This window comes from Pholis gunnellus (assembly GCF_910591455.1).
Source record: "Pholis gunnellus genome assembly, chromosome: 1".
NCBI classification, from domain to species: Eukaryota; Metazoa; Chordata; class Actinopteri; order Perciformes; family Pholidae; genus Pholis; species Pholis gunnellus.
This window is the reverse complement of record NC_136528.1, coordinates 19,676,340-19,704,280: the sequence shown is the minus strand read 5'-3', so window position 1 is coordinate 19,704,280 and position 27,941 is coordinate 19,676,340. Positions and strand designations below refer to the sequence as shown.

Here is a 27,941-nt window from a genome sequence, read left to right as displayed (position 1 = left end):
AGGCAGAGTAGTAACTAAACACCACTAGAGTCTACTGTTGAACGCGCCACTATCTTCTTCTTCTTGGCTCTTCTTGTCGCTCTCTGTGGGGGAGGAAGGGCGAGGATATTATGGCTGCACTTTCTCCACAGATCCGAGGACTTCAGATAGATGAGGTAAACTAACGCTCCTTTCTCAAACCCGCGACACTGTTCATGTGATCGCGTCGTTAGCCAGCTGGCTAACTAGTTAACGCTATCTATAGCGTTAGCTAACTAAACACTGTGCGTTAACTAACGCTGGCGAGCTAACTAACTAACCCACTAGCAAGGGGGGTCAACTCGCGATGTAAGGAGTTATGTGTTCGCTAAAATGTGGTCGTTATTGATGAAAGATCGATGAAATTGATCAGGTGTACTTCTCAGCTAATGCTACACAAATTGGAAAGCTGTAGCTGTTCACTTTTTCATCCAGGAAACACAATGGGCTCCAACGGCTGTTTCCCGTCCTCAACACACACACACACACACACACACACACACACTGAACTGAAATCGACCAAACTCTGAATTAACTCGCTAAAGAATCACGTTGGCTGAGCTTTCACAACAGGTATCGACGTTAGGGCCCTATAGTTGTGTCCTTCATGCCAAGTCAGTGTGATTGATTGCGAAATCTTATGATGATTCACCAACTTCACAGTAAAAGCATAAATGAGGGTTATGAAGGAAATGTACCAAGTATTGTCAGGATGTTACATCATCCCGTAAACACTGATTGTATTGTCGGGGGGGGGGGGGGGGGGGGGGGGTGGGCGGGATGTGCATGTGATGGGCATTATACTGGAAATGAGTTTTCTGTGTGTGTATGTGTTTTTGTTTGTGTGTGTTTATATCTAGTGAACCACATTCCCAATACAGACAATATTCAGTATTCTGGACTTGCATTAACCATGGACATAATATTACCAGTTATTCGAGAGAAACAGTATGGTATTAGTTCAGTTTCTAGCTCAGGTTTTTAATTGTTGATGTTTGTATTATGTCCTCATGTTGTTTGGTTTATGATTAATGTGTGACGGCAAGACTCCATCTCTGTCTTTATGTCATTATCATATTCACAAACTCATTATTTTTGTATTTTTTAGGAAGAATCCAGAGTCCTAAAAGTGAAAGTCGTTGCTGGAATTGGGCTGGCCAAAAAAGATATACTCGGAGCCAGGTAAGCTGTAGATAGTTAACACTAACTGTTGCTGTATGATTAGGGCTGCAACTAACTCTTGGTTAGTTTGACATTTTCCCTAAAATCAGTGGTCATCTTCCTGCGCATGTGTGGTGGGCGTCTCCCGTAGTCAGTTTGCTTCATTATCTTCAGTAAAGCTGGACAGTCAGAGCTTGCATCCTCTGAACCATTGTGTAGAATGACAGGAAGGGGACGACGACCTTTTCGAACAAACAGCACACGTACGTCAGCCATGAACCAGTTTGTGTTCCATTATTCCAATTCAGTCCGCCATACTCTCCAAAACCCTCTCGACACCCAAAGCAATGTGCTATATCTCTGTCAAGAATTATTCAACTACACCATGGGTTATGTTAGTTCATTGTCTAGTGTTTCATTCTGATTACGTTCTTTTCTATTTTCATTTATAGATGGGTAATTTGGAAGCAGTGGGTGTGTAAAGGTTCAGAAGGATGTTTTTGTTGTTGCAGTTTTCACAACAGACATTCGCTGTAAAAAATAAATGAAAGTCCTTAATTCTTTAAAGTAAAGAGGATAAAAGGTTTCCTCTGGTATTTCCTTTGCAAACAGCCCTGACTTTTGCAAGGCTGGCGCTCCTCTAAGAGCATGAATTGGTAATGAGTGCTGATTAGCTTAGTCTACTACATAGTGTCATGTTGTTGGGCATGTTTACTCTAACAAATCCCAAAACAACTCTACAAATGTGCAAATTTAATTATTTGAATGCCCTGTTTTAAGCCTTTGCACACCACATTTGTGTCCTACTTTTAGGTTTCCTTAAAATCCTCCATTTAATAAATGTTTACTTCCCCATAACCTACAAATGCAATCTGACATTGGCACAAGAGTTGTGGATTTTATGCCTTTATGTTTAATTATACATGGCACAAACAAAATTGCTGTATTAACATCACTCTAATGTAAAAACACTCACTTAATCTATCACCAATGCTGCAGGCCTAAAGATACATAAAGTTAGGGTAATGAATAATGGGATTGTTGAATGTGGTTTTAATGCGCGTCACAGTGCCTCAAACCATCATTTATTAACAATTCCAGTCAACTTTGCTTTAAGTATTGAGTCGCTGGAACCATTATGTTAATGTTTCTCGGGTCTGAATGCAACTCCTGATGTAAAGAGATTTACTTCCCTCAGAAATAAAGTAGAGATCCATGGCAGAAGAACCACACAAACCACTAATACATACAGAATAGGAAGTAGATCATAACCACTTCAATCTTTATAGATGGAGGACTACGCCAGACCTGAATCTAATGTGTGTCTCTTTATCTCGCAGTGATCCATACACAAGACTGTCCCTCTATGACCCCATCAACGGAGAAATCACAAGTCTTCAGACTAAGACAATCAAAAAGGTGAGCAAGTGAACATCTACATTTGCTTTTACACTTGTTCTGTTTGTGGACTTATATTTTATTTTGATTTTATTTCCTTCCCATCACACGTTACATAAAGTCACTGGACCCGAAATGGAACGAAGAATTCTTTTTCAAAGTAAGTAAAAACATAAAATACATAACCATTTTAAAATGCATCTATTTACCTCTCATGTGTGAATATCTACGCTCACGTGTATGTATCAGAAGATCATTTGTGACATTTTATAACAATACTCTTAATCATATATATATCATATATACTTGATCATATGTAACTATAAGATTCTAAAAGTGATGCTGTTGGCTTTGTTGACCTCAGTACTTGTGCGGTTGATTGTATTGATTCTATATTGTGTTTCAGGTTGATCCCCGGAAGCATCGTCTGCTCTTGGAGGTGTTTGATGAGAACCGCCTGGTAAGTTATTTAGTTATGTTCAACCTTTCTCTGTATCATTTTGATATACTCAACATTTTGGGTTGTGTATCCCAAGTGTGGACATCTTGGTTAAGGGCTGCAACTAATAATCATTTTACTTATCAATTAATCAATCAAAAGTTTGGTCTTTAAATTGTTGGTTTTGTCTGACCAATGGTGTAAAACCCCAAAATATTCAGATTTGCTATCATAGAAAAAAAGCTAAAAATCCTCACATTTGATAATGTAGAACAAGAGAATGTTTTAGTGCACATCACACAGGGGAACCAGCCAACCACGCTTGAGTCTGGACATGTTCTAGAAGGTGGATAACCTGTCTTGCTGTATGACAGTTTGTTATAATTGTCGGGCAAAGTGTTTTTATTACTATATTATTCTTAAAAGCCCTGGACAGGCTCCTACATTGACAGGGCTACTGGCTCTGTAGACTGGTGTGAACAGATCAGAAAGCATTGGAAATCAATTTTAAGAGCCACTTTACTATAGAGGGACACAATAGTTGTGATGTTGATAATTGTGCAGGTGTTCAAGTCAGGAAATTGTCTCACAAATGTTTGAAAATGTAAAACAAATTGATTGGCAGAAGAGCTTTAAACATATTAGAGTCATAAACAAATATTTCTCCTAATACCTAATATGTGTTTACCATAAAGTGAACAATGAATGCCAAACAAGGCAATGGTGTCGTATTTCTGAGGATAAGGGTATCTCCAGTCAGTGCAAGGTTAACTTTGGTTTGTCTGCCTGATACAGCCACCCTTGTTTTGCCACAACATGCAAGTTATTGTTGTAAAACTAGGATCCCTTATTATTCAGAGCTAATCATACGGGCAAATCTGGCTGCCTTAAGGCTACAGGTGTGGCTGGTGATTGAAAGAGTCGTGTATCAGGTCGATGTGTAGTACTACGTAGCTTAATAGTTTCTGTTATAACACACATATACACATAGGGTTCTTGTGTGTAGCAGCAGCTCAGTAGGAACTGAGGTTTTGGCTTGTTGTGTGCTGGTAGATTGAGAAAGGAGACTGCAGTGAATGTAGATTACAGTGTTCTCTCATTGATTACACAGTTAGCGCACAGCAATGTGAACGCTTTTGGGAATATAAGTTTGGAGCACGATCTCAATCGAGCTGCTGACCCAGTTTCACGCTGGTCTGATACACAGCAGGTCCTGAGACACCTGAGCAGCTAGACCACAGTGACAGCATCATTGCTATCTGAGACTTCCTGCTAACTGTTCTATCTGTGTGTAAACACAGTGAGTTAGTGGGGAACCACAATTTACTCATTTAGAACAGTTTTATCAGAGCCTTACCCATAAAATTAGCAAAGTGACACATTCTGTAGTTAGTGCACCCTACCCTACATTTACACTCCACATAGTTTTTATTTATTGATCTGCGGCTGCATAGCCACGCATGTTGTATAAAGCCATATATAAAACATTTTTGGAAACTTGTACCACTGTAATTCCCTTTTAAAGCTATTTTGTACTCTGCTCTGGATCAAAAAGAAGTTATTAACTTATAATGTAGATGTTTTTAGTAGTTGAGATTGTAGTATTTTTCTGACTGAGTTGCAGTTCAAATGAGTTTGGTCTTATCTTTACCGGCCCTGTTATCCCCACTGCTTCGACAACCTGTCCAAACTGGTAAAGTCTGCTCAGTGAGCACAAAGCAGCGCATTCGATTGGCAGAAAAAGATGTCAGTGCACAGCTGTGTCTAGAAATCTACCAGGTACAACATGTACAGTTTCTAATCGGTTCTGCACAGAACTAACAGTGCTGTAAAATGGAAATCATATTTTGTCCCACTCCCTTCTTCTATTGTGCTTTGTTTCGTTATGTTTGTAATTCTTTATTCTTGTTGGTCACAATATAGAATAAGTTAAAACATACAGTCCACACAAACACACGTAGCTTCTGCTTCACTCTGTTTGTTTTTGTGCTTGTAGCTTGGCTGAATGTTTCTAGGACATGTCATAATATCAAACAAACCTGGGCGTGACTGACTCGAGTCTGCCTAGTCATGCTCCAGGTAGATCTTGTAAAAATGTGAAGGGTGTGTCTGCACTGTGAACATGTTTCTGTGCATGTGTGTGTGTGTGTGTGTGTGTGTGTGTGTGTGTGTGTGTGTGTGTGTGTGTAACTGCTGCTCTGACACGCAGAGGAATGAGCAGGAAATCCAGGAAACATTCGCAGAAATGTTTTGTTTCGCTGTTCATTGTGTTAGCATTGTTCTTTAATCGACATTGATAATTGTTGTGATCCACAGTTTGATCTTTCACCTACTGTCATCATTACTATTCTTCTGCTGCTTGTTGAGCGGGTTACGCTGTGTAGAAAATGAGAATGAAGGCGATAATCTAACAACAGTGTGTGAGACACTCACAGTGAAAGACATATTCAGAATCAGACACATGCAAATCTAAATAAGAGACATTCTAAGGTTTCCTTTCTGCTATCACATGCTGGTATGGAGATGTCTGTGTAGCAGACCTTGTCTCACTTCCAGAGACGGCATGAATAGAGAGTATGCACATGGCCGTATGCAGAAGTTGCCATGGTTACCCCCCTCGCCCCCTTTGAATGAATGGCCATCATGAATTCACATTGAAAACACTGATGAAATGGTACAGAGCTGTTGTGCTGATTCAGGAAGAAGTTTTTACCAAAAGCTGAAGGCTAAAGAGAATAGAAGCACATCTGAAAGAAAAATACAAAATCCTCCCAACCTGCCCCGATAGTCGACAGACGACCAAAACATCCACTGAAGTGTGATTTTGATCAGGTCCTGCTTTAAGTTATCGACACGTCTGCAGGCTTTGTTCAGAGTAACGATACTTGCATGTATTATTCTGCCCTCACTATGTGTAGCTCAGCAAGCTAAACACACTTCTAGTTAGGGTTGAATACATAATGCATTGGAAGTGTTACTGGAAGCAATTAAAAAACTGTAAAAACAGTGATAGTGAATACAATTGATAAGAAAATGAAAAGACAAAAAGCTAAAGCTATTGTAAAAATGATTTAGGACAGAAACGATAAAACTGGAGTCGCCAAAGTAAAGACTATTTGTCAAATTAGTTATGTTGACCTTCATGTAAGGAAGAAATATATCATCGTCAGTCCCCACAGGAAGTACAGCACAGTAGTTAATATAGTAAAGAGTAAAATACACAACAGCAGTAATTCAGTACACTTCATTATCAACTTTTTCAAGATGGTGTTTTGTTTTCCTCCAGATATCTCAAGCCTTTCTGCTCACAACAGACGTCGCATGTTTGTTTTGCCACTCAGTGGTGGTGAGGGGGCTGTACAATGTGATGCTAGCAACTCGTTAGCCGTTAACTCATTACAGCTGCTGACTGACAGAGCCATCCTCTGTCTCCTGTGTCCAGCCTCCACTCTCACCACACCACACTGACACCGTGTGTAATGACATAATACGGCTTATCTTTTCAGTCTTTCTTTTGGGCCCAGTATTTTTATGGTGCCGGATTCAATCTGTGTATTACACGCGGCTTTGCTTTATTATTGGCCTATTACACACTTAAATATAAATATTGTAGTGTGAGTCGCCAATCTTACGGCCCACGCACCACCATCAATTAAATCTGTTTTTGGCCAGATGAGTGATTGATAGCCAATCACGAGGTTTCCTGGTAGTTTGTCATGTCGGTTTAAAAAAAATAGGCAGCTGCATCAGTGAAGTGTCCTCTGATGAATCATGTCTTTATCCTGGCTGTCTCTTACTATTACACCTTATACTAAAACTGATTTGTATGCACACTAATGCCCTGAAATAGGCCAGTCTGACGCACAATAGACTGCCATTAATAAACCGGACTGTCAACAGCCACGGAGAGGAAATCAGACCAGCACTGACTGTGACATGAGGTGTCTTATAACAGGTGTCGTGTCGTGTCGAAGCTCGTTCTCATCTTCTTGTGTTTTTTCGTAGGCAGGCAGATAATATGTCACAGCTTACTTTATCACTGTTTAACACATTCACTGTTTCTTTGCAAGTATTTCTTTGCTTTAGTTGTACTTGTGCATGAAATACAAGGCTATGGTGGTTTTATTTTGTGCTATGCGATTTTGCAGCCCAGTCCCCAGTTTGTTACAGAATTATATTGGAAGCCATTTCCTTTTGATTTCCTGTAATTCAATAGCAGCGGGTAAAAGTATTTTTGGGGCCACAGAGCAGTAGAAACATTAGAAGCGTTCCCGCAGCAGGAAGTAGGAGTCTCGAGTGAGCAGCCTGAGGCAGATGTAACAGTTTACCAAAGCTTCAGTCTAAGATGCAACGTAGAGGGCTACCATGTTGTTGTTTTCTCCAAAGGAGGGAACAGGAGTGAGGCGGCTGGAACAGACACGAGGTGTACGATATTAATCTGGCTGGAACTCGGGAGGTGCCGTGATCTAGCAGCTAAGCTAAGGTTATAAAGCAGGTCAGCAGTGGAAGCTCTTGTCTTTTTAGTTTTATTTGTAATTTAGTTTTCCGTATAAGGTTTAAGCTCCTTAAGGGGGCGGATGTCTGTGATTGCTCTTGTTTCAAAGGTCGTATGTTTGGGTCATGTCTCCAAACGGAACCACTCGCCCCCTCTGACTAAAAGCTGAGATCAGCCTGGAGAGGAATGCAGGTTGTCACCAGAGCTATTTTGGCAATGTACAGCCGCTAATGATTGTGATCACAGAGCAGAGCTCGGAGCAGTTGCTTTGCTTTCCTTTTTTCCCTTCCAGCGAGTTTGATCATGCAGCTCTCACCAGCGCTGCAGGGATTAGAGAGTTAAACGAATGGCACGCCGTCTGCGCTTACAATTTGCGTCAAGGAGAAGCAACACAGACCCTCTGTCAGAAAGCCTCAGCAGCCATGGTGAGGAGAGCGGAGTTGCCTTGTCAGCTCGTAGCCCCACAGAGAGTCTGGCGCACAGCTCCGTCCACTTGAAGGTGACTCCGCTGTCACCAGACTACGCTAATTTACAGCGGTACTCTTCAGTATTCATACCCAGGGTCAACACTGGAGGATTTAATAAGAAGAGCATTCTGCAGATCTCGCTGCAGCCCTGTGGAAAGCTCGGCGGAGAGCTAGATGGCAGTATAGAGGATGGAGACCCAGGGGCCAGTGAAGGCGGAGCAGGCAGTGGCTCTGATGGAGGCTCGTGCAGCAGCAGCAGCATGGCCAGCGATGCCGGGTACTGTAGCAGCAACAGCATCTTTGAGCCAGAGGCTTCAGAAAAGCACAGGACCACCCAGGAGAGGAGTCTACTCCGCTGCAAGTCAAAGGTCCCTTTGAGACGGTGCTCCTCCTTGGTTATATTTCCAAAGAGCCCCTGCAGCACACCACCTGCTTCCCCCGTCAGTCCAATGGCTCTATCTGCTCTCCCACCAGCAAGGGGGTGTCATCAGTCATCTCTACAGACATCTGCCAGTGAATTCTCACAAGATGATGAGGAAGTGAATTGCAAAGAGTCAATTACCACAGCAGTAAGTGGCCATCGTGTCCCTAAAGGAAGCTGTTCAGCCGAGTTAAGGGACACGAAGCACATGGTGCAATTTAATATTCCTTTACAGGAAGAACCAAAAGGCGAAATGGAGGACAGGAGTAAAATAAGGGAACTGTCGTCAACTTTAGACAGATCGAATCGTCACTCCAGCAGCGTGCTGCTGCACTTTGCCCACCAGAGACCAATAATGTCCGGCAAGGGAGCTACAACCACGGCTACAGTCAATGTGGAAAATCCTGAGGCTCCTAACCCAGCCACACACCCCGATGGTGAAAACAACCCTCGCACAAAACTGTACCGCAGTACTTCTGCTTGTTTGTTCTCCCCAATTAAACCAACAGAGAAAAAGGTCTGTTCGTCAGGAAAAGGACAGGAAAGGCTTGAGAAAAACCATTGTCATCGAGCCATACAAAGGAGCTTTTCCCTGGAGGTGCCCTACGCTAACACTGGAATTTCATGTCACGTTTCAAATCCAAAACTCAGTAGCCCTCACTCTCCACATGTGCACATTCATTTGTCTCCTTGCTGCCCAGCTAAGCTGCCTAGCTTTTTTACTGATGTAAACACAAGCCATGAAGGGATTAACGTGCAAAAGAGTCAAAACACCAAGGTGAGTGTTACGTTTCATTGGAACTAGCTGATGCTCGCTGATCAACAGGAATCAGCTCAAATGCCTAAAACAGTTCACCCAAAAAGCAAGAATTTATATTTTTTTCTCTTACCTGTATCGACCGTAGAGATGTCTCCCTTCTCTCGAATATAAAGGGACTATATGGCACTCGTCTCCTGCCAAAACAATAGTCCCGTTATATTGAAGAAAATGCAGACATCTCCACGGCAAACCCCAAACAATCCAGATTGAAAAATGTGTATTTTTTATTTGAACTGTCCCTTTAACAATGAATTGCATGGCAAAGAGCTCTCTTAGTATTAACTGGACACATAGAGGCCCTAAGGTGTAACACTGTGGAGTCACCTTTAATGTTGTCTGACTGGTTCTAGTAGATTCCCCGCTGCTTTGGTTTGACAGCTCAGGTGAAGCCACTTTGACTTCCATGTACAGAGTAAAATTCAAGTTTGACTCTTGAATACTTCACGTAACAAACAGCATGTTCATTTTATGCTAAATCTTTGGCTCATAGTTGCAGAAGAAAAGTTAAACCTTTAAAAGATTACTTCAATAACTTTCAGTATTTAATATAAAGCTGAGGTATTGGTGCTCTCCTTCAGTGCTGTCGCCATTCAAACCCTTAACACTGTTTACTCAGTGTCAGCCATTAGACTCGCCACAAGCTAGAGAGATATGCAGTAAGGGAGAAGATCACTATAGCTAAGTCATGCTATTAACAAGCCCAATGTGGACAAACATTCAGAGGTATTCAGTTACATTACAGGAAAGCCATTTACTTATTGGTTTTCAAGAAAAGCATGAATGAGAAGGAAGGGTTTCCCGTCTTTCATCTTGTGAGTCTGTCCGTTTGTTGGCGTGTATGAAGACATTCAACTTCAGAATAGCTCTCCATTTTTACTATTCTGTTAGCGCTATGAGTAATCGACTTTAAGTATTTACCCGGGCTAATTTTAGTGGTGGGAAAAGCAGTGCCCCTAGCTGGTATAAATAAAGTCCTTCTAAAATATTCCCCTTGACTCCAGATAGTCTGGTGGTCTGTAGCACTGCCCAGTCCTGTGGATTCAAATTTAACAGCATGATACTAGAGCAGCGCACAGTCATGCCAGCCAAGCCATCTGTGGATATGGTGTGTGTGTGTGTGTGTTGGGGGTAATGTAATGAAGCAGGATGGGAGCGTGAGCCTTTCCCAGTAAAAGGTTGGCGCGTTCCCTTCCCTATGGGTCCTCCTGCCAGGCAGTGTTTGTGACGTATCAGGTGTCGGCCCCCCTCCTGCATTTAGCAGGTTGTCAAATAAGACGGCGTACTCCTTACCTAATTAGCCAGTCCATTTACTTTTTAGATTTAAGATATAAATTTGCTTTTGTAAATCTGGATTTTATTTTCTCACTTTAAAATGCCTGTGAAATACCAGCATCAAGTGTCTTGATTTCACTTGAGCTTTGATGTTCATAGTCCTTCGTGAATATAGATGTGTGACGAATCACATCACCCTGTTAAAAGTCTGCATCAATACTACACACCTTTGTTTACTTTCTGACTGTGTCTGCCCACAACTGAGCAACAACAATGGGATAAGTATATCATAATTCAAATAACAAGGAAGCACATGTAAAAAAAACAAAAAACTAATATATATGTAGTGATTTTCCTGAGGACATGTAGCAAAATGAACTTTGTACTTGCAAATGACTTTCCTTTTACTGCAGCAGTAAAGTTGGTCACCTCATGCCTACAATCAGTCTTCCAACAATGTTTAATATCTGGACCTCAAACAATCAAAGCAGAAAATAAACTGCTATTTCAAAATATTCCCATCCCCTGAACTATATGGGCTCAAAGTGCTAAATGTGAAAACCTTTGTTAATCTCAGCAGTGGCAGAGACAAACTACTGTGGCGGGATCAAGATAATGTTTTTCTAACAAAGAGAAATCTGTTTAAATTTATAGTTGAATGGGTCGGGTGCAGCAAGATGTGATCTTTTTTAAATCCCACAACGGAATTTCTTATGGAAAGTTCAGGTCTGCTGTTCTTATCTGAAGTGCCGTCATAACCCCGTATACCTCATCTTACGAGTTAATGAACAACCAGTAGTGACCACGTTAACCAAGGAAGGGGAAACACGTGACTCATAACAAAGAATAAATTGCACAACAAATGGAACTTTAATGACATTTTCTGAGGTATCAAGCCAAAGATGAGGTTCATGTCATTATGGACCGTTTAGATTTGTCTCAGCTAGTTTTGTGCAGCTGCCACGGTGGTGGTGGTGTTTGTGGTGTTTGTGGCCGGTTGCAAGTCTTTCAGAATTCTTCACAAAGTGATAACATGTGGTTTAGAAAAGTCACTCACGCATTAATGAAAATACCCGAGCAACAAGCTTAACTCTTGGACTTTAACTTTAAACACTGGAATATAGCAGCAGACAAGAAGAATATGACCTCTTTCTTCCCCTTCAAGGGTTAAAATACTATGTTTTGGTTAGACGCTCTCGATAAGCATAACAAACGAGCGGTGCAGGCCATCAGACTCGCTGTTACGGCCTCCTGCTGTGACAGCAAATGCTTTCAGGTGTGGAAAACAAGGGCTTCCTCATTTCACAGCGATGACTTAACTTTGTCGAGATGATTAAGCATATTGTCTCTGCAGCTCAGGCAGTCTCATGACTGTTTTTGCCAAGATATAACTTGTTTCAACCTTGTTTTACGGAATTGCTTCTCAGATGTGAACATAAGTTCCTGATCAGGATGGTTTATCATCATCACTGCTCCAATAACATTAGCTGGGTAACTCTTCAGAGGTTTAGGTTTCACAAGCTGCTGTCCACCTGTTAACAGTAGTTCGTCGCAGCCAAGCTAAGCTGGATATCACTGAGCTTGCTCCACAGATGCCACAACCTCACACAGTACATGGTCAGCACTGCTGTGTTTCAATTAGTGTCACGTGAACCTTCAGGGATGCTCTTCATGAACATTTATCTTTTTATCTTCGGGTAGTCTTGTCATGTGTCCAAAGCAAACACTTCCTCTTTGTTAAGCTTGGCCTCACTCCACTCTACATCCACTAACTTTACAAGGAAAGAGACCGTTTCACGTGATAGAAAACTCTGTTACTGATATAGAAATCACCTACTTTGACTTTTCAAACCAGCAGGGACAGCCATCACTATTAGCCTGCAATTGTTTCTGCATTTCTGTTCATGGCACCCTCGGTTTTAATTTGACGGAGGGATCAGTTGTCCTATTAGGCTGTAATTGTTTGTATATGGTTCAGTTTCTCATCGCCTGAGCAGACTGTTAAAAGCTATGACGGGCAGATTGTATTGATAAATGTTGTTAAGATGTCTAAGAGCTACAGAAGTAGTGGGTGACTGTTACATGGGCCCCGGGCTTAAAGTGGAGTTTAGATGTAGATGGATCGGATCAGTGCCGACAGCTGATGACATGAATGTGACACTAAAATGTTATCCTGCTAGATGTTGTACTTGATTTATTGACTTAAATAAGTTATGAGAAACATTGCCATAATAAGAGATTACCTACTGTTATAATGTCTTTACATTACATTATCTTTACATTAAGTCCAATCTCTCAGTCAGTAGACATGAGGCTTTTCATTTCTTTACAGTTTAGGAGAGGAAAACAGTGCATGAAGATGCTTTAAATGAACCACTATGTATTATGTATACATGCATACATTCATGTAAATCTCCAATACACTGGCTGTTTGTAAACAATCCCAAAAGAAACACAAATTCAAACTTTTTTTAATGTCCTGTGGACAGTTGTGTGTAAATAAATATAACCAACATTAATGCCGCTGTTCCCTCTTTAATAAACATCTGTATTTTAGAAGACCTCACTGTCGGGGAAACACTGTGCAAAGTTCTTCTCAAAATGCACTATACAAACATTTATCCACTGGGAATAGAAAGCAACTACAGCTTGCAGAAAAGTAATGATAATAAATACGCTTGACATACCAGAGCGTTGTTAGTTTTCAGTTTGTCAGTTGAGAGGATTTACTGCTTTACTTAATAGTAAACTGGATATTTGTAGCAATGTAATTACATCAACTAGAGCTTTGGGAAATTGCTTTTTGTCTCTTTTAACTATTTTCTGACGTCAAATGATTAATTGTGTAGTTGAGAGTCTGCACATTAATAAACAATGAAAATAATTGTTAGCTGTAACCGCACTTCTGTACACTTGTGATTTCCATTCTGTCCATCTTTGTGCAGAGTGACTTACAGGGAGTGCTGCCATTGAATACCTCGAACAACAACATTGCAAGCAATCTGTAGTAAGACTTGTGTGTCTTATCTTGTTGACTTGTGTCTTTTTAGGTGTTCATTAAACCCAGAATGGGTCAAATAAATATATAAATAAAGAATCCTTCCAAGACCATCAGTGAAAACTGTTTCATGTAGCATGTATCTTTTAACCTCGACTTAGCTGCTTCTCTTGGCTCCACTATTAGACGTGCAAGGGCAGGACGAAGGAGGCCTCCATCTATATTTGTTCACGTAAACACTCTATACTGCTGTTAGACAGTTTGACCTGACGCGGGTGTTAATTTGGTCACAAAGCTGGCTCCCTCAGCGCAGTGTGTGTTTGCCTTTGAGACTGTAAAGGCTGCAATACAGGCATGCAGTGAATGTGTGAAGTGTTCAGAGAAAAGAAAAGTGTATCTGACAAATGCTACATTATTTCGGTCCCAGTCTCTCTGGCGATGACACAGTAAGCCATTCATTGTGGGCTGATAAACACATTCCTATCGAGGCTACATAGTTAATATATATGGAAATGGATAAAGTCAAATGATCCGCATTGTTTCAAGTAGAAAGAGTGCAGTGTTCCATTTATTCTAATGATTAAAGACAGTTTGTTAGAGGAACTGGCTCGTAATAGATGTAGCAGACAAAGAAAAAGTCTGATGAAGATAAAATACCACAAAAAATAAATCACTATGTCTGTACAGTACATTTGAATGTGGAAGGAGATAATATTGTCATGCTCTCTCTCTCTCTCTCGCTCTCGCTACCCCCCCCCCCCCCCCCCCCCCCCCCCCTCTCTTGTCAGACACGTGATGACTTTCTGGGACAGGTGGACGTCCCCTTAAATCAGATACCGGTGAGTTCTCGGTTGCAGAGGAAATTCTTGTTATTTGTATATTGATATCTGTGACTTGTCTAAGTTCAAGTAAGTTAGAATTGATTTAGTTTTTATCTGGAGCTCAGTCTCACCCATATCACCGTGGGACTATATACACGCATGCCCTTCTTCTAGTGTCTGTTCCACATCGTTGTCTATCGTTTTGGAAACACAGTCTGTCATGGTTATGCTATGTTCCTGCTTTTGTTTCATTATAAATACAACACTCGCAAATGAGCCCTCATGGTACACTGCCACCATCATCATTTTCTTTAAATATACAGTGCTGTGTTCGGATACACGGCCAGGCAGTAGATTTATTCACGTGTCTGTAGAAATGTTCTGAGAATTAAAGATTTCCTTTTATTGTTTTGTTTTTTTTCTCAGACAGAAAATCCTAACACAGAAAGGCCATACACATTCAAGGATTTTCTGCTTCACCCACGAAGGTTGGCATGATTTCATGGCTATTTAATCCTTTTGTCTTCTCCTGTTTTACATTACATTTCACATATGTTAATTTGCAGGAGAAATGATAGGCTACAGTTCATACTTCATTTTTTTAAACAGTCATGACAATATTTATTTCTTCGCTGTTCAAAAAAATAATTAATCTGTTGGTTACGCAGCCACAAGTCCAGAGTCAAAGGTCACCTGCGTCTTAAAATGACGTACCTGCCAAAAAACCCCGGCTCAGAAGAGGAAACGGCCGAACAGACGGAGGACGTAGACGTAAGTTTTGCTCGTGATTGTTGACAGTAAGAAGATATCACAGATCCTCTTGTGTTTCGTTTGCCTACGCAGTGATTCTTCTTACCTGTTCATAACGCATCACCTGCAGCCTCAAGTTAACATTTTAGAGCATCAATTAAAACAGATGGAGATTTTGGCATGGCCGCAGTGATATGAGTTCTTAAGAGCTTCTACTTAATGTACGTCTTGTCTTAACATAAAGTCCGTGAGTGCATATTTGTCCCACTGCGTGTCCTCGACCTTTGTAAAATATGCTGATGATTTCTTTGAACTTAATCAAACTGAAAGCTCCAGTCTTCATCCTAGTGAATGTTCTTGTAGTTTGCAAGTCTTTTTTTGGTGTGTGCACTTAAACAGCTGGCATTAGGATATTGTCTCCCTGCTGCTGGTGCTGCCTGTTAACACTTTCTGTTCATGTGGAGCAGCCTGGATGGGAGTTTCTGGAGTCTCAGGACATGTCCGGTCCCAGACAAAGCCAGCTGCTGCCTGCTCTGCCCCCTGGCTGGGAGGAGCGGCAGGACAACCTGGGAAGAACCTTCTTCGTCAATCATGAGAGCAGAACCACACAGTGGCAACGACCCACAATCCAGTAAGACTGCTGCCCTGTCCACAGCCAAGTTACATCCTTTTCTTTGTTGGTGCAGTACTAATAGAGTGTGTGTGTGTGTGTGTGTGTCTCCATCCTAAACAGGGAAGTTGATGGGCAGGTGCAAAGAGGACAGAACAATGATATGGATGCGGAGCAAGCTTTAAATACACGCAGACAGATCTCAGACCCAGAGGAGAACAACACACGAGAGTCTCCTGAGGTAATTTTAACACCGTTTTTAGAAAAAGCCTTTTAGGTGAATGGATAAGGGAATATTCTGCTAGATATGCAGACGCCATGTTGAAGCCAGGTGTTGCACTGGTGGTTGTAGCAGTGTAGTTCTGGCGTGTCCTCTGAGGGCTTTGGCTTATTACACTTTCTAAACAATTTAACTTTTAGGTTTACTATACAACAGACCACTGTATAGTTAAACTGAGTCATTTGGCAGAGCTGTTGTTGTCTGATCTAACCTCGGATCAATCCCCCACTGAGTCTTCTTGATGAATCTCATCTGTCTCCTCTTCTAGAGCTGGGAGATCATTACGGAGGACGAGTCCACCTTGTACCACAGCAATAACCAGCTCGCATCGCCTCCACCACACGGGCCTGCAGAGTTCCTGCCGCTCCAGGACGAGCTGAGAAGCACTCAATTTTCGGGGGCCACAGCTGGCGAGCTGCGCGCCTCCCAGATGGTGAGTCACTTTCTGTGCGCCATACGGTTCTACTTACCAGAAATTCAGAGGAATAGAGACTCACAAAGAGATGGATGGGAACCACACGCTTTCAGTGAGAGAGGGAGAAAAGTTAAATTAATAACACATTAATGGCCAAGTGATCATTGTTGTCTTTGACATGCTTCCTCTGTCCTGCAGAATCATGCTAGTAATTCAAGTAATTCAAGTCATTCCAGTCGCAGAGGAAGTGCCCAGACTTCAACGGGAGAGGAACATCCTGTTAATCCTGTGGTGGGTATTTCACTGTCTTATGAAATCACTCCTTAAACCTGTCTTACATCAGGGTGTTGCCGTTTGTGTGGACAGCGTTCAAGATTCACAGCTGTTTTCTTTAATCTACCAGTTCCTGTGGTATGGAAGTTAGGAAATGGTTTTAGTGAATGTATGTGTTTCATTGTTGGTGTTGGGTTTCTCAATGAGCTTGAGGTTTTCCGTATTGATCACTGTTTTCATTTTTGATGTCGTTCAATAGCATATTCCAACCTCAGCTGGGCTGCCTCCAGGATGGGAGGAGAAGCGAGACAGTAAAGGAAGACGCTACTTTGTCAACCACAACAGTCGAAGCACTTCATGGACACGACCCGTCATTCAGGTACAAAGTGATTTATTTTATTCTTATTGATACTGATAGGGGGGAAAAGTATGTAAACTGACGCTCAACTGGCCAAGAGTTAATTCTTTAGACCAAATTTCTCCATACCTCTCAATATTATATTTGTTGTTGGACAGAAAACCACAGAGACACCACCACCACCACCACCAGCAGCAGTAGCAGCAGCAGCAGCACAGCGTGGTGCAGGTGTACCTCAGAGCCAGACTCCACCCTTACCACCCATGTCCCCCGAGGACTCTAACTCTCAGCACACCCCAAGCCCCGAGGCCACACCTGAATCTGGCTCCCTGCCGGCTGGTTGGGAGGTTCGCAGTGCTCCCAGTGGAAGACCCTTTTTCATTAACCACAACACTAAGACTACTACTTGGGTGAGAAAGATGTGCTTTTACCTTTTTTATTTCCAATACAAAGTTAGCTTTTTTTCAAACGTAAGTATTTCCTCCTTGACTGAAACACACCCCGTTTTGTTTTCCTCTGAACAGGAAGATCCCAGGCAGCCCAAGATTCCTGTGCACATGAGGAAGAGACCCTCACTCGACCCATCTGATCTCGGCCCTCTGCCGGTAAATTCACCAGTTATAGAATATCGGTAACAAATCAATTGAAAGACATTTATCAACTTTGAGCTTTAGATCATCGGGAAAAATCATACATGAGACCTTAATTGCTCTGTGTTGTGATATATAATCAGAGCAGACTGTACTGTCTATTTTATTTGATAGTCTAAAGCCGACATATTTAAAATGTACATTTTCTTTCTTCCAAGCCCGGCTGGGAAGAGAGGATCCACACTGATGGGAGGATATTCTACATAGATCACAGTGCGTATGACGTTTAATACTCAGATTACATGATGGACTAAACAAAGTGGACTAAACAACGTGTAGGTTTCCATGTTAATGAACGGCCTCTGATGTATTATATTTCACAGACACCAAGATCACACAATGGGATGATCCCAGACTGCAGAACTCAGCTATAACCGGACCAGTGAGTATAGATTATGTTTGACAAATTATTCTTCAGTAATACAGTATTAGCGCACAACAGAAATAGTTCTTTATTTATAGTTTGCAGCTTTCCTGTAAATATGTATCCTTGACTACAGTGTAAGTCATAAGGTTCGGGTGGATTTGTCACTAAAGTCTGTCCTTTGTTGGTTCTAGGCAGTGCCTTATTCCAGAGATTATAAACAGAAGTATGACTACTTCCGGAAGAAGCTGAAGAAACCGGTGAGTGTCCTCAAAGAGCAACTGTAACTGTTGATTCTTTACAACTACTTCTACCAAATACTTGATTCTAATCAGGACTGGTGTTGCTTTAACCTCTGATATCAGTGTGTCACTATCACATATGCTGTATTTATTCAACCTGTAGATGATCATAAACTCTCTTCTTAATGCTGCAATACATTTCTGCGTAGGCTGACATCCCAAACCGCTTTGAGCTGAAGCTGAGGCGAAATGCGGTGCTGGAGGACTCGTACCGACGCATCCTGTCGGTGAAGAGGGCAGACCTGCTGAAGGCACGACTGTGGGTGGAGTTTGAAGGAGAAAAGGGACTGGACTATGGTGGTGTGGCCAGGGAGTGGTTCTTCCTCATGTCCAAGGAGATGTTCAACCCGTACTACGGACTGTTTGAGTATTCTGCCACGTGAGTCCAAACACTGCCTCTGTTTATGCCTCCTCTAATGGTCTTATACATCATTAACTTGTGTTTAGACAAGACAGTCTTGTGTTGCAGCACAGCCATTCAAATTTAGAATTTGCTGGTGCTCCGTTTTATATGAAGGAACAGTAAATAAAAGACATTCAGGACAGATGTTCTGCTTCCAGGTCTGGAAAGACCAAAGAAATATGAGAAAATACCATCCTAGAGACATAAACACCATATATATCTGCTCATATTCTGCTCACACATACTCTGTATGTGACTTTTGGAAGGATACGTTTCTGTTTACACAGTGTCACGGCCACATTGAGATTAATATTGCTCATCTTCCTTCACTGTCCTACAATATGTGATCTGGAAAACTGTAATTGTGGAATGGAAAATGAGCAGTTGGTGGTATTTACATAACTTGTAAGGCGCTTCAATGAAAATATAAATGTCAAGCGTCAAGTCAAAGTCCCCATACAATCACAGGATTCTGTTTCTTATAATAGCAGCAATTTAAGAATACGCATAAACAAGCTGTAATTATCTGGCAGAAACCCGGACAGATGATTTAGGAAAATATTTATTCCTGTTCATATTTTGTGATTTGCCTTCCAGAGACAACTACACGCTGCAGATTAACCCCAACTCAGGTTTATGTAATGAGGACCACCTGTCCTACTTCAAGTTCATCGGTCGCGTGGCGGGCATGGCTGTGTATCATGGCAAACTGCTCGATGGTGAGTGCTAAACGGTGTCATCGGGCATAGGGGAGATCAGAGGGATTAGAGCAAATGGTGATTTTTTATAGATCCTGACATTTTTATTTGTGTCCTTCAAAGCTTTCTTCATTCGGCCTTTCTACAAGATGATGCTGCAGAAGCCGATCACGCTCCAGGACATGGAGTCTGTTGTGAGTGTTACATGTTTCCACTGCAAATAATTAGGTGAATCACGTAATGTGGAAGATATTTATTTTGTGTGTGTTGTCTTTTCAGGACAGTGAATATTTCAACTCCTTGAAGTGGATTTTGGAGAACGACCCGACAGACTTGGATTTGAGGTTCACCATTGATGAGGAGCTGTTTGGACAGGTGAGTTCAAACATGCCGTCTTTGCCTCAACATCTTTTAATTTGTGATAAGTGGTTAAATGTGTAATTTGCATTATATATTTCATTCTTCATGTTCAGACTCACCAGCATGAACTGAAGCCGGGAGGCACAGAGATTGTCATCACTAATGACACCAAGAAGGAATACATCCAGTAAGAAAGAGAAAAAAACACGTCTCATCATCTTCAAAGTGCTGAAATGATGGTTTGATGCTAATCAGCTGTGTTGTGTTTGACAGTCTGGTGATGCAGTGGAGGTTTGTGAACAGGATACAGAAGCAGATGACTGCCTTCAAAGAGGTAACAACTTATTTGATGCATTTTTTTGTAACATGGTAGACACCATCTAACAGTATAAAGTCATATTTTTGTGTTTTAGGGATTCTTTGAGTTGATACCACAAGATGTGATCAAGATCTTTGATGAGAATGAGCTCGAGGTGAGTTTTCAGTCCGTCTGATGTACTGAAATCCCCTTTCAGGTTAATTGTAGATTCATTCCAGACAGATTAATAATGATGTGTCCACCTGCCGTCTTCTCCTCCACAGCTGCTCATGTGTGGTCTGGGAGATGTGGATGTGAATGACTGGAGAGAGAACACCAAGTACAAGAACAGCTACTGCTCCACCCACGCTGTTATCCAGTGGTTTTGGAAAGTAAGACAACTTTCCACGCCTGGAGCCATCAAGCTGAGCTGTGGACCTTTTCAGAGTTTATTCTCCTTTTTAAGAAGAGCTTTGTGTTTGTTGTTTATTTGTATATCTGTTTGTGTTGTTCAGACGGTGCTGTTGATGGATGCAGAAAAGAGAATCAGGCTCTTACAGTTTGTGACAGGGACTTCAAGGGTCCCAATGAATGGCTTTGCTGAACTCTATGGTGAGATAACACTTTTTATTGCTGCATTATTGTTTGACTGCCTCATCACATATTTTCCCTCTATACTGAATATATAACACCTCGCTTCAGTTCACAGATGGCTGGGAATTTTTAGTTTTATTGTAAATTAATTCCAGTTGAAATCAGGTTGTATGTGTTTGTCTAATGTTTGATGGGTTTGTTTTTTCCAGGGTCTAACGGACCACAGCTGTTCACCATCGAGCAGTGGGGAACGCGTGAGAAACTCCCCCGAGCCCACACATGGTGAGCACTTCACTCAGATGTTTCAGTTAATATTTTCCGACAGCAGATTTTGCCATGTGCTGTTCTTGCTACTGATTTGTTGGTTATGTTTAGCAGTGAGGTTTGTAGCGAGACCAGAGATTTCAGTTGAGCTTTGAGGAACGTTCACAGATATTATCATGTGACTGTAACGTGTGTTGGATGTTCAGAGCCCACAATGTCTCTAAAGATGACCATTTTCATCTCCACTCTTGATAAAAAATACGGGCATGCAAGATTAAACATATATATGTATATATTCTGGGGCTTCAGGGGCGCCACAAGAATGTAAATCCCAAAGATTTTAGTGTTAACCAGAGTTGTGCTCATTCGTTTCTTGGAAATAAGAGCAAATAGTAGGTTGAAGCCCTCTAGTGGCTGGATACAGTCATAGCTCTCGCTCCGCTGATTGAGAACTGAATACAGTCATTAGGCTCAGAGAGACGCTTCACTATTAAGGGAGAACTCCACTGATATCTAAATGTGAAAGTTAATTATCTAGTCGGTCACAGAGAATGCAATAGTAGCAATTGAGTTGCGTTATAGGAAGTTAAGGATCTAGGGTTTTTGTAGCTTGACCCCTTCCAGGGACTGAAGTGTTTCTGCTACTGTTGCACCACATTCGACCAATCCTTAGTTAATCCATCTCTGGAAAGTTCCTCGTTTTTATGCAGGTGCAGCATTAAATCACTGGACTGTCTCTTAAGAATTATGAATGAACACATAGCAGCTGCAGTTGATTCCTGCATTATGACTTTTGCTTGAATATGATTTTTCCCTTGTTTTCCCTCATTCTCTTTGCTTTCACCTCGTAAAGCTTCAACCGACTGGACCTGCCTCCTTACGAGTCCTTTGAGGAGCTGAGGGAGAAACTTCACATCGCCATTGAGAACGCACAAGGCTTCGATGGGGTGGACTAGAGCTTGTGCTGACATTACTGCGTGATGTGGTGAAGAAATGTAATGATGAGAAAAACAAGCTGTGCAAGAGATTCATGTTTTAACCTGCCAGCTGTGTGACAGATGAAGGACAGTCACACAACCTTCACTTTGGTCCTCTGTGGAGCCACATGTGAAGAAAGGACATCAAATCTGGAGGGACGGAGTTATTTAATCACTCTACATCTTCTAAAGTTTACAAAGCAAAAATGCAAAGCTGTATGCTGTATAACAAAATCATCTAACCTTTAAAAATAATTGTTTAATTTTGGCTGAATTGCTTCAGAAAACATTATGCTCTGATTCTCACATCAGGTACTTGTAAGATTTTGTCTTTTTTTTTTGTATTTGGTTGGAAATAATTTAGGTTTTGTGGCTCCTTAACTAAATCCCTTAACTTGTTGTTGTAGGCAACGACGTGTCAGACGTTTTTTAACGACAACCTGAATGATCAATTGGCAATTCAACCTAAATGAAACGTATCTTTTCCTATCATTTAATTCTATACATAATTAAAAAAAACATTCATTCCATCACACTTACCCCAAACATATGCACCTCAAAAGCATTGGTAGCAGAAAATGTGCAAGTTAAATACAAGTTTGAGCGACTACACTTAAAGAAAGTGTATTATTTAATTATTATTATAGTAGTGATGTACCAATACCAGGACCAGTAAACGGCTAAATTCATTATTCTGTAGTTTGTAACTGACTACATGCAGTGTTAGATTGTGCTCAATCATAATTGCATAATTGTACATATCGACATGAGATCATTGAATATCACCAGATTTCTTTTTTGTTATTACATAAATAAACTGTACATATAAAATTCGCTTTACCTTCTACAAAATTATGAAGCATTTATTGTTAAAACTTTTCACTCGAAATTGTGAAATTGGCAAATAACGGCTATTGGTGCACTTCTACATCACTCGTACTCAAGTTCAACAGTAACCGATTGTGTATCAGAGAAAGAAACAAATGTATTTACACATGATATCTGACAGACTTAGCTTATCACACACTTTGTATACAGTATGTTAGAAATTAAGTTTTGTTGCCTTTTGTCAATGAGTGATATCTTTTTGTTTTCCTCTCCTCATCATGGTTGTCTAATTGCAGCACGGTGCTCTATTTTTAAGAGTACAACTTTAATAATTGTTTTGTTGGTTGTCAAAATATGTACAGATTATTGTCTGTTTTAAAAATGAGTAATCACTTGTTAATACCTTTGTAGGAAAGTAACTGTTCGTCCGCAGTAGTTTTAACATTTTCTAAATGGCAAAACGTGTTTACACCACCTGCCATGTTTACAGGTCATTGATAAAAGAAGCTATCGTGGGCTGGTTCTTGTCTCTGACAACACAATTTTATACTTTATGCTTTTATACAGTCAAGCACTTTGTTGATATCGATGAGTCTTACTTCTGAACTGTCTGAATCTTTGCCAATCAGTCACCTGCAGACTGCTTGAATCGCTCTTTAAGAAAATTATCCAATGCTTCAAGTGCACGTGTTTAAATGTTTACATGTGAACATCGCTGAAAATAAGCACATTCTCTTCTTTCACTTATATTTAAAGTCAAATACAGAGGCCTTCGTTTGTAATGTATTGTAGAATTTGATTGTTAATGTTTTAATCTTTAAATGGAAATACTGTTATATAGCTATTGTCTACTGAAGAATAATGAATATATCAACACTTAAGTTCTGATATATCAGATTTTCTTAATATAGAAATTAATTAAAACACCTATAAGTGCATTACAACAACATATATACAACAGTTAAAAGGGTTGAATGAACTGTAGCTGTTAAATACCCATTTGATGACGTATAGCACACCAAATTCAAAATAAATATATTTGAAAAATAAAGAATTGTTAAAAACAACTGTCTTCATGTCTGTCTTTCCCACTGAGTTTTATTTCTTATTGCAGATTTTCACCACTGATTTGAAGCACGTCAGACAACTATTCTAAGACTGCAAAGGCAGTGAAGCAGTGATCTCAACCTAAAATGCATTCACTTAACTTTTAATGATTTAATGATTTAATGGCAGTTCTTAGTAACACTTTACAAAAACTGAATTCATGGTTTATAACACACTATAATGTAGTTTTAAGCAGATCTATTCACGTATTTGTCAACAGCTGTAACTCCTCCTGTGGTATAAGAGGAAGCTACAATACACCAGTAATATAACTATAAGGTATAATCGCTGTCTACAACTGTACATTATTAAACACTTTTAAGTGTGTTATACATGTTAATATACCCCTTATTGCTAAATAGGTAACTATCACATAGAAAACATGATTTGCAGAGCATTTAACACCAGTACAGGAACTTAAGTACAGAAGTCACCTTAGAGTTGTCTCACAATCTTTCTGTTGTGTTGTCTAATAATAGGAGTGAGAATATGTCCAGGTACAAAACATGTGACTCTGTAATCAGTGTGAAGTCGCATGTAAAAAGAAACACCAGGCTGGTAACCTGTAAAGAGAGGAGGTGTCTGAGTGTTATGTGGGGAAATCAGTGGAGGGACAATAGCACTACAACTTTGCAGTATCGAAGTTGGATGTCTTACATACACATTTTTATCTAAAGTCTATATTACAGTAGGTGTATGAACATCTATGACCTGGTGTAAATGACACTAAGGAACAGATATAGAGCAACAAACAAACTGCCTGAAATATGTTGTTGTTTTTGTGTCTGGTTTTGTGTTTCAACGCTGCATAACAGCAGGTGAGGCCTTATGACACGATGCACTGTCAGTATGTGTATTCTTGATGATTGTATAAAGACTTTTGAGGACACATCTTGGAGTTTTAGTCAAATAAAATACGCCCATTTTGGTTTTTGTCTCACCAATTCTTCGCCATTTTAACTGTTTTTTTTGGATTTGATGTAATGAAAAGCATTTGAGGTTTTATTTTTGAGAACTGACACTGATATCTTTCAGAGTATCCTGTACGTTCTTTTATTCAGTCATTAGAAGTGTTGTTCTTTTGGGTGGCACACATAATCTAACCAGATTATTGTAGTTTGAACAGATGTAAAGTAGTGTTTGTAGTACTGAATTGTTCCAGCTGGGGGAAGTAAAACACATTGTATTCTTTGTGAATGGCATCACCCAACTTTTAAATTTTACCGCTGACGAACAGAATGTTTCACATCATATTAGTAGGAAAACATTGACTCTTCTCCTTCAATTCTGCTTTTTTTATGTCCAAATGTTTCTCACATTTTGGGATTTATTTTAAACTACATTTCAGTGCATAACAGAGCTGGGAAGACAGTCTGCCTGTTTATCTCAAGCTAATTTAGCTGCAGTCAAATATGGATCTGTGATCTCTCCCGTGGGCTTGTTGACCTACAGTATGGAGCACTGATTCATAAGTAGTGTTAGCTGTTGACCGGCTCTTGTGGAGAGGACTCGTCAACATCTCTGTGGTCGGAGCCTTTTGTGTGACTCAGCTCCTATGTTCTCCACAACCCCCCTGTTGTGGCACTAAAAGCCCCCTCCCATCCACTGGGTCAGTGGAAAGGTCGCACACCATTCAGGCCGGCCTTTTGGACACTTCTGGGGTCAGTGGGGATGGGCATGTGGGCCAGCAAGAAGACACAGACCTCAACCAATGGCAGCAGGTCCTTAGAAAGCTGGATCCCCTTTACCCACAGCCTTACCAGCATTCATAACCGGATGATTACTTTTACTACATTGATCCGGCCGCAGAGCTTGACCCGAGTTCACATCAGGCTGACCATCACTCCACCCACAAACTCTGCCATATTGGCAGGTGCCGAAACTGAATTTTTGATTAATTAAACACCCTAGGGAGAGCCACACTGACCATGAATGAGGCCATGCTCTCGCTTTCCCACGTTATGTAAGAGAAGTGCCGGCCATCTGCAATAAGGCTGTGTACTATCATCTGGTTATATAATATAGTTATACACTTTACATGAAACTGTAATCACGGCACACTTTACAAGGAAACATTACAAGCTTATCGGTTGTATAGTGTGTATAAATGCGTATTGATAGACAATATAAGTTGAAAGAGGTTAGGTTGTTTTGATTAATTGGAATATATTTTGAGGCCATTCTTGGAACGAATGTGGGATTTTTTCAAATTTAGTAAAACGTGAAGAAATCTTGATGATGACAATCATTTCTTTCTTTTTTATGGACTTTTTAATGAATTTGTTTTGGGGAAACAAACAGAAATGGCTAAAATTCAGTTAATTTTTAACCTTTGAACATATGATCGTCCATATTTTTTAATGTATTTTTTAGGTGCATATGTGGTATTTAAAAAATATTATATACATATATTAATAAAAACCGTTGCAACAGTGACACAGTAAATGTATCAAGTACTTCTGCATAACTCTTTATTGAAGAGTGCCGTTTTTTTCTTGAGTGTGTTTTGTTTTCTGATTGACTGGACATCCCAGCTGGGCTGAAAAAGGTTCACAGGGGGAGGGGGTAGGACCGTGGGAGGGAGGTTTGATCTCTCGCCACAATAAGTGATGGATATTGGATCAATATCGACACTGACACAGCAGCTGTCCTGCTCCTATCAATGCTTCTTCTTAATTCCAGGACCCCGTTTTAAAGGACAAATTCATTTCTATTAACGTTGTTTTTTCGTCTGTAGAGACCATTTGGTGTACAGTTAGTCTCATCAATACAGCTTCACTTGTATTGATAAGGAAGAGTGAAAAGCTCTTGGTGGAACAAGTGAGACAACCATATCGGTGTACAAATGCTGAACTCCCATTGTTACAAAATGTACAAAGCATTTATCATTTTGGTGTCAGACCCACACTGTACAAAAAACAGTGATCTGATTTTAAAGTTGTTGATACAAAACATGCAGTGTTATTGTGTTTCTTTACTATTATTGTGTGAATGAAAGGAGGCTCCAATCAATGCAATGCATACTAGTAAAATCCATAATCAAAAATCAACTTCTTCAAAGTATTGCTAATTTAATATGTCCTTAAAACGTGACATTAACATACACAAGCATACCATTTTGCTACATCAGTGAAAGTACTTGTAATGGGCTTTCCATCCCTGTAAAGTACACATTGTACTTTATTTCATCAGATGGCACCTGAGCCAGAGACATCAGGACATGCAGCAGCTCTCCTCCAGGTGCCTAAACTCTGTTACTCATTTAGTGGATGGGTGACCCTCAGCGTGATGCGTGAGGTTGCTATTCTTGTAATTACCATTGCAGTAAAGTGCGTATGTTGCCAATGTACGACAACTATACTGACAGCATTTGAGATACCACCAATGAACCTGACTACTAAGACATTTGTTTGGTAATGTGCAAATGAAAGTATAATATCAACTGAAATGATAAGGGCATACAGGTGGACGCTGCATTTTTAGCCATCTTGTCTACCTGTCTTATAAAGGGGCCTTGTGTGAAACTGTACATGGTGCGTACTCCTAAATAAATTAGGTGTAAATTAAGATAATAAGTGGGGACCCACATCTTGGCTCATGTTTGCCCTTCTAGCAGGTTAACCTGGCCATGGACAGGAACACTCTCCCCCACTAGTTTCAGAGGGATATATTGTACCTTTTACTCCATTACATTTATGTAACAGCTAACATTAGTTTCTTTGCAGATAGACATAGGTGTTTTACATTGAATATGATATGTACTTATAGATTGTGACACATAAAGTATCATGAAGTAGACAGACCTAGTGCTGGAATACCTTCAGCATTAATACAGCCTACTATTTATATATTAAACATAGTGAACCAAGGTGTTGGATCAGGTTAAGTACAGAGTGCATTGAGTTAATCTAACGCTAGATGGCGCTGGACTAAACGCTTCATTCAGACCCACTGACGTGAATATTTGACGAGTGTCCGTCCCAGAGGAGGGAAACTCAACTCCTGCAGCTCTCAACACCGCCGGCCCTCCTCAGTAGTAGCGCAGTTCATGTGGAGGAAACAACGATGAGAGAGTAGCTAGCATGCACTGACAATTAATG

General features: G+C 40.6%; 1 protein-coding gene across 3 annotated transcripts; it reads left to right on the top strand.

The window, feature by feature from the left end:
• Nucleotides 1–3: 3 nt before the first annotated feature.
• Nucleotides 4–23,788, top strand: nedd4a (NEDD4 E3 ubiquitin protein ligase a; the record flags this gene model as incomplete). 3 transcript variants are annotated; one of them, XM_079164412.1, is made up of 29 exons in its annotated part: nt 4–155; nt 1,127–1,200; nt 2,520–2,598; nt 2,699–2,737; nt 2,984–3,037; nt 14,278–14,328; nt 14,737–14,798; nt 14,979–15,081; nt 15,528–15,691; nt 15,794–15,911; nt 16,219–16,383; nt 16,564–16,656; nt 16,898–17,017; nt 17,155–17,406; nt 17,521–17,601; nt 17,805–17,859; nt 17,970–18,028; nt 18,205–18,270; nt 18,462–18,691; nt 19,313–19,434; nt 19,537–19,607; nt 19,693–19,788; nt 19,887–19,960; nt 20,047–20,107; nt 20,187–20,246; nt 20,356–20,463; nt 20,587–20,683; nt 20,875–20,947; nt 21,783–23,788. In XM_079164412.1, 29 exons carry the CDS (start codon nt 111–113, stop codon nt 21,883–21,885), a joined length of 2,775 nt encoding a protein of 924 aa, XP_079020538.1. In that variant the 3' UTR covers nt 21,886–23,788. The 3 variants fall into 3 exon arrangements, with proteins under 3 accessions (XP_079020538.1, XP_079020539.1, XP_079020537.1); XM_079164413.1 differs by lacking the exons at nt 4–155; nt 1,127–1,200; nt 2,520–2,598; nt 2,699–2,737; nt 2,984–3,037 and adding an exon at nt 7,463–7,511; XM_079164411.1 differs by lacking the exons at nt 4–155; nt 1,127–1,200; nt 2,520–2,598; nt 2,699–2,737; nt 2,984–3,037 and adding an exon at nt 7,858–9,177.
• Between the last annotated feature and the right edge of the window lie 4,153 nt (nt 23,789–27,941).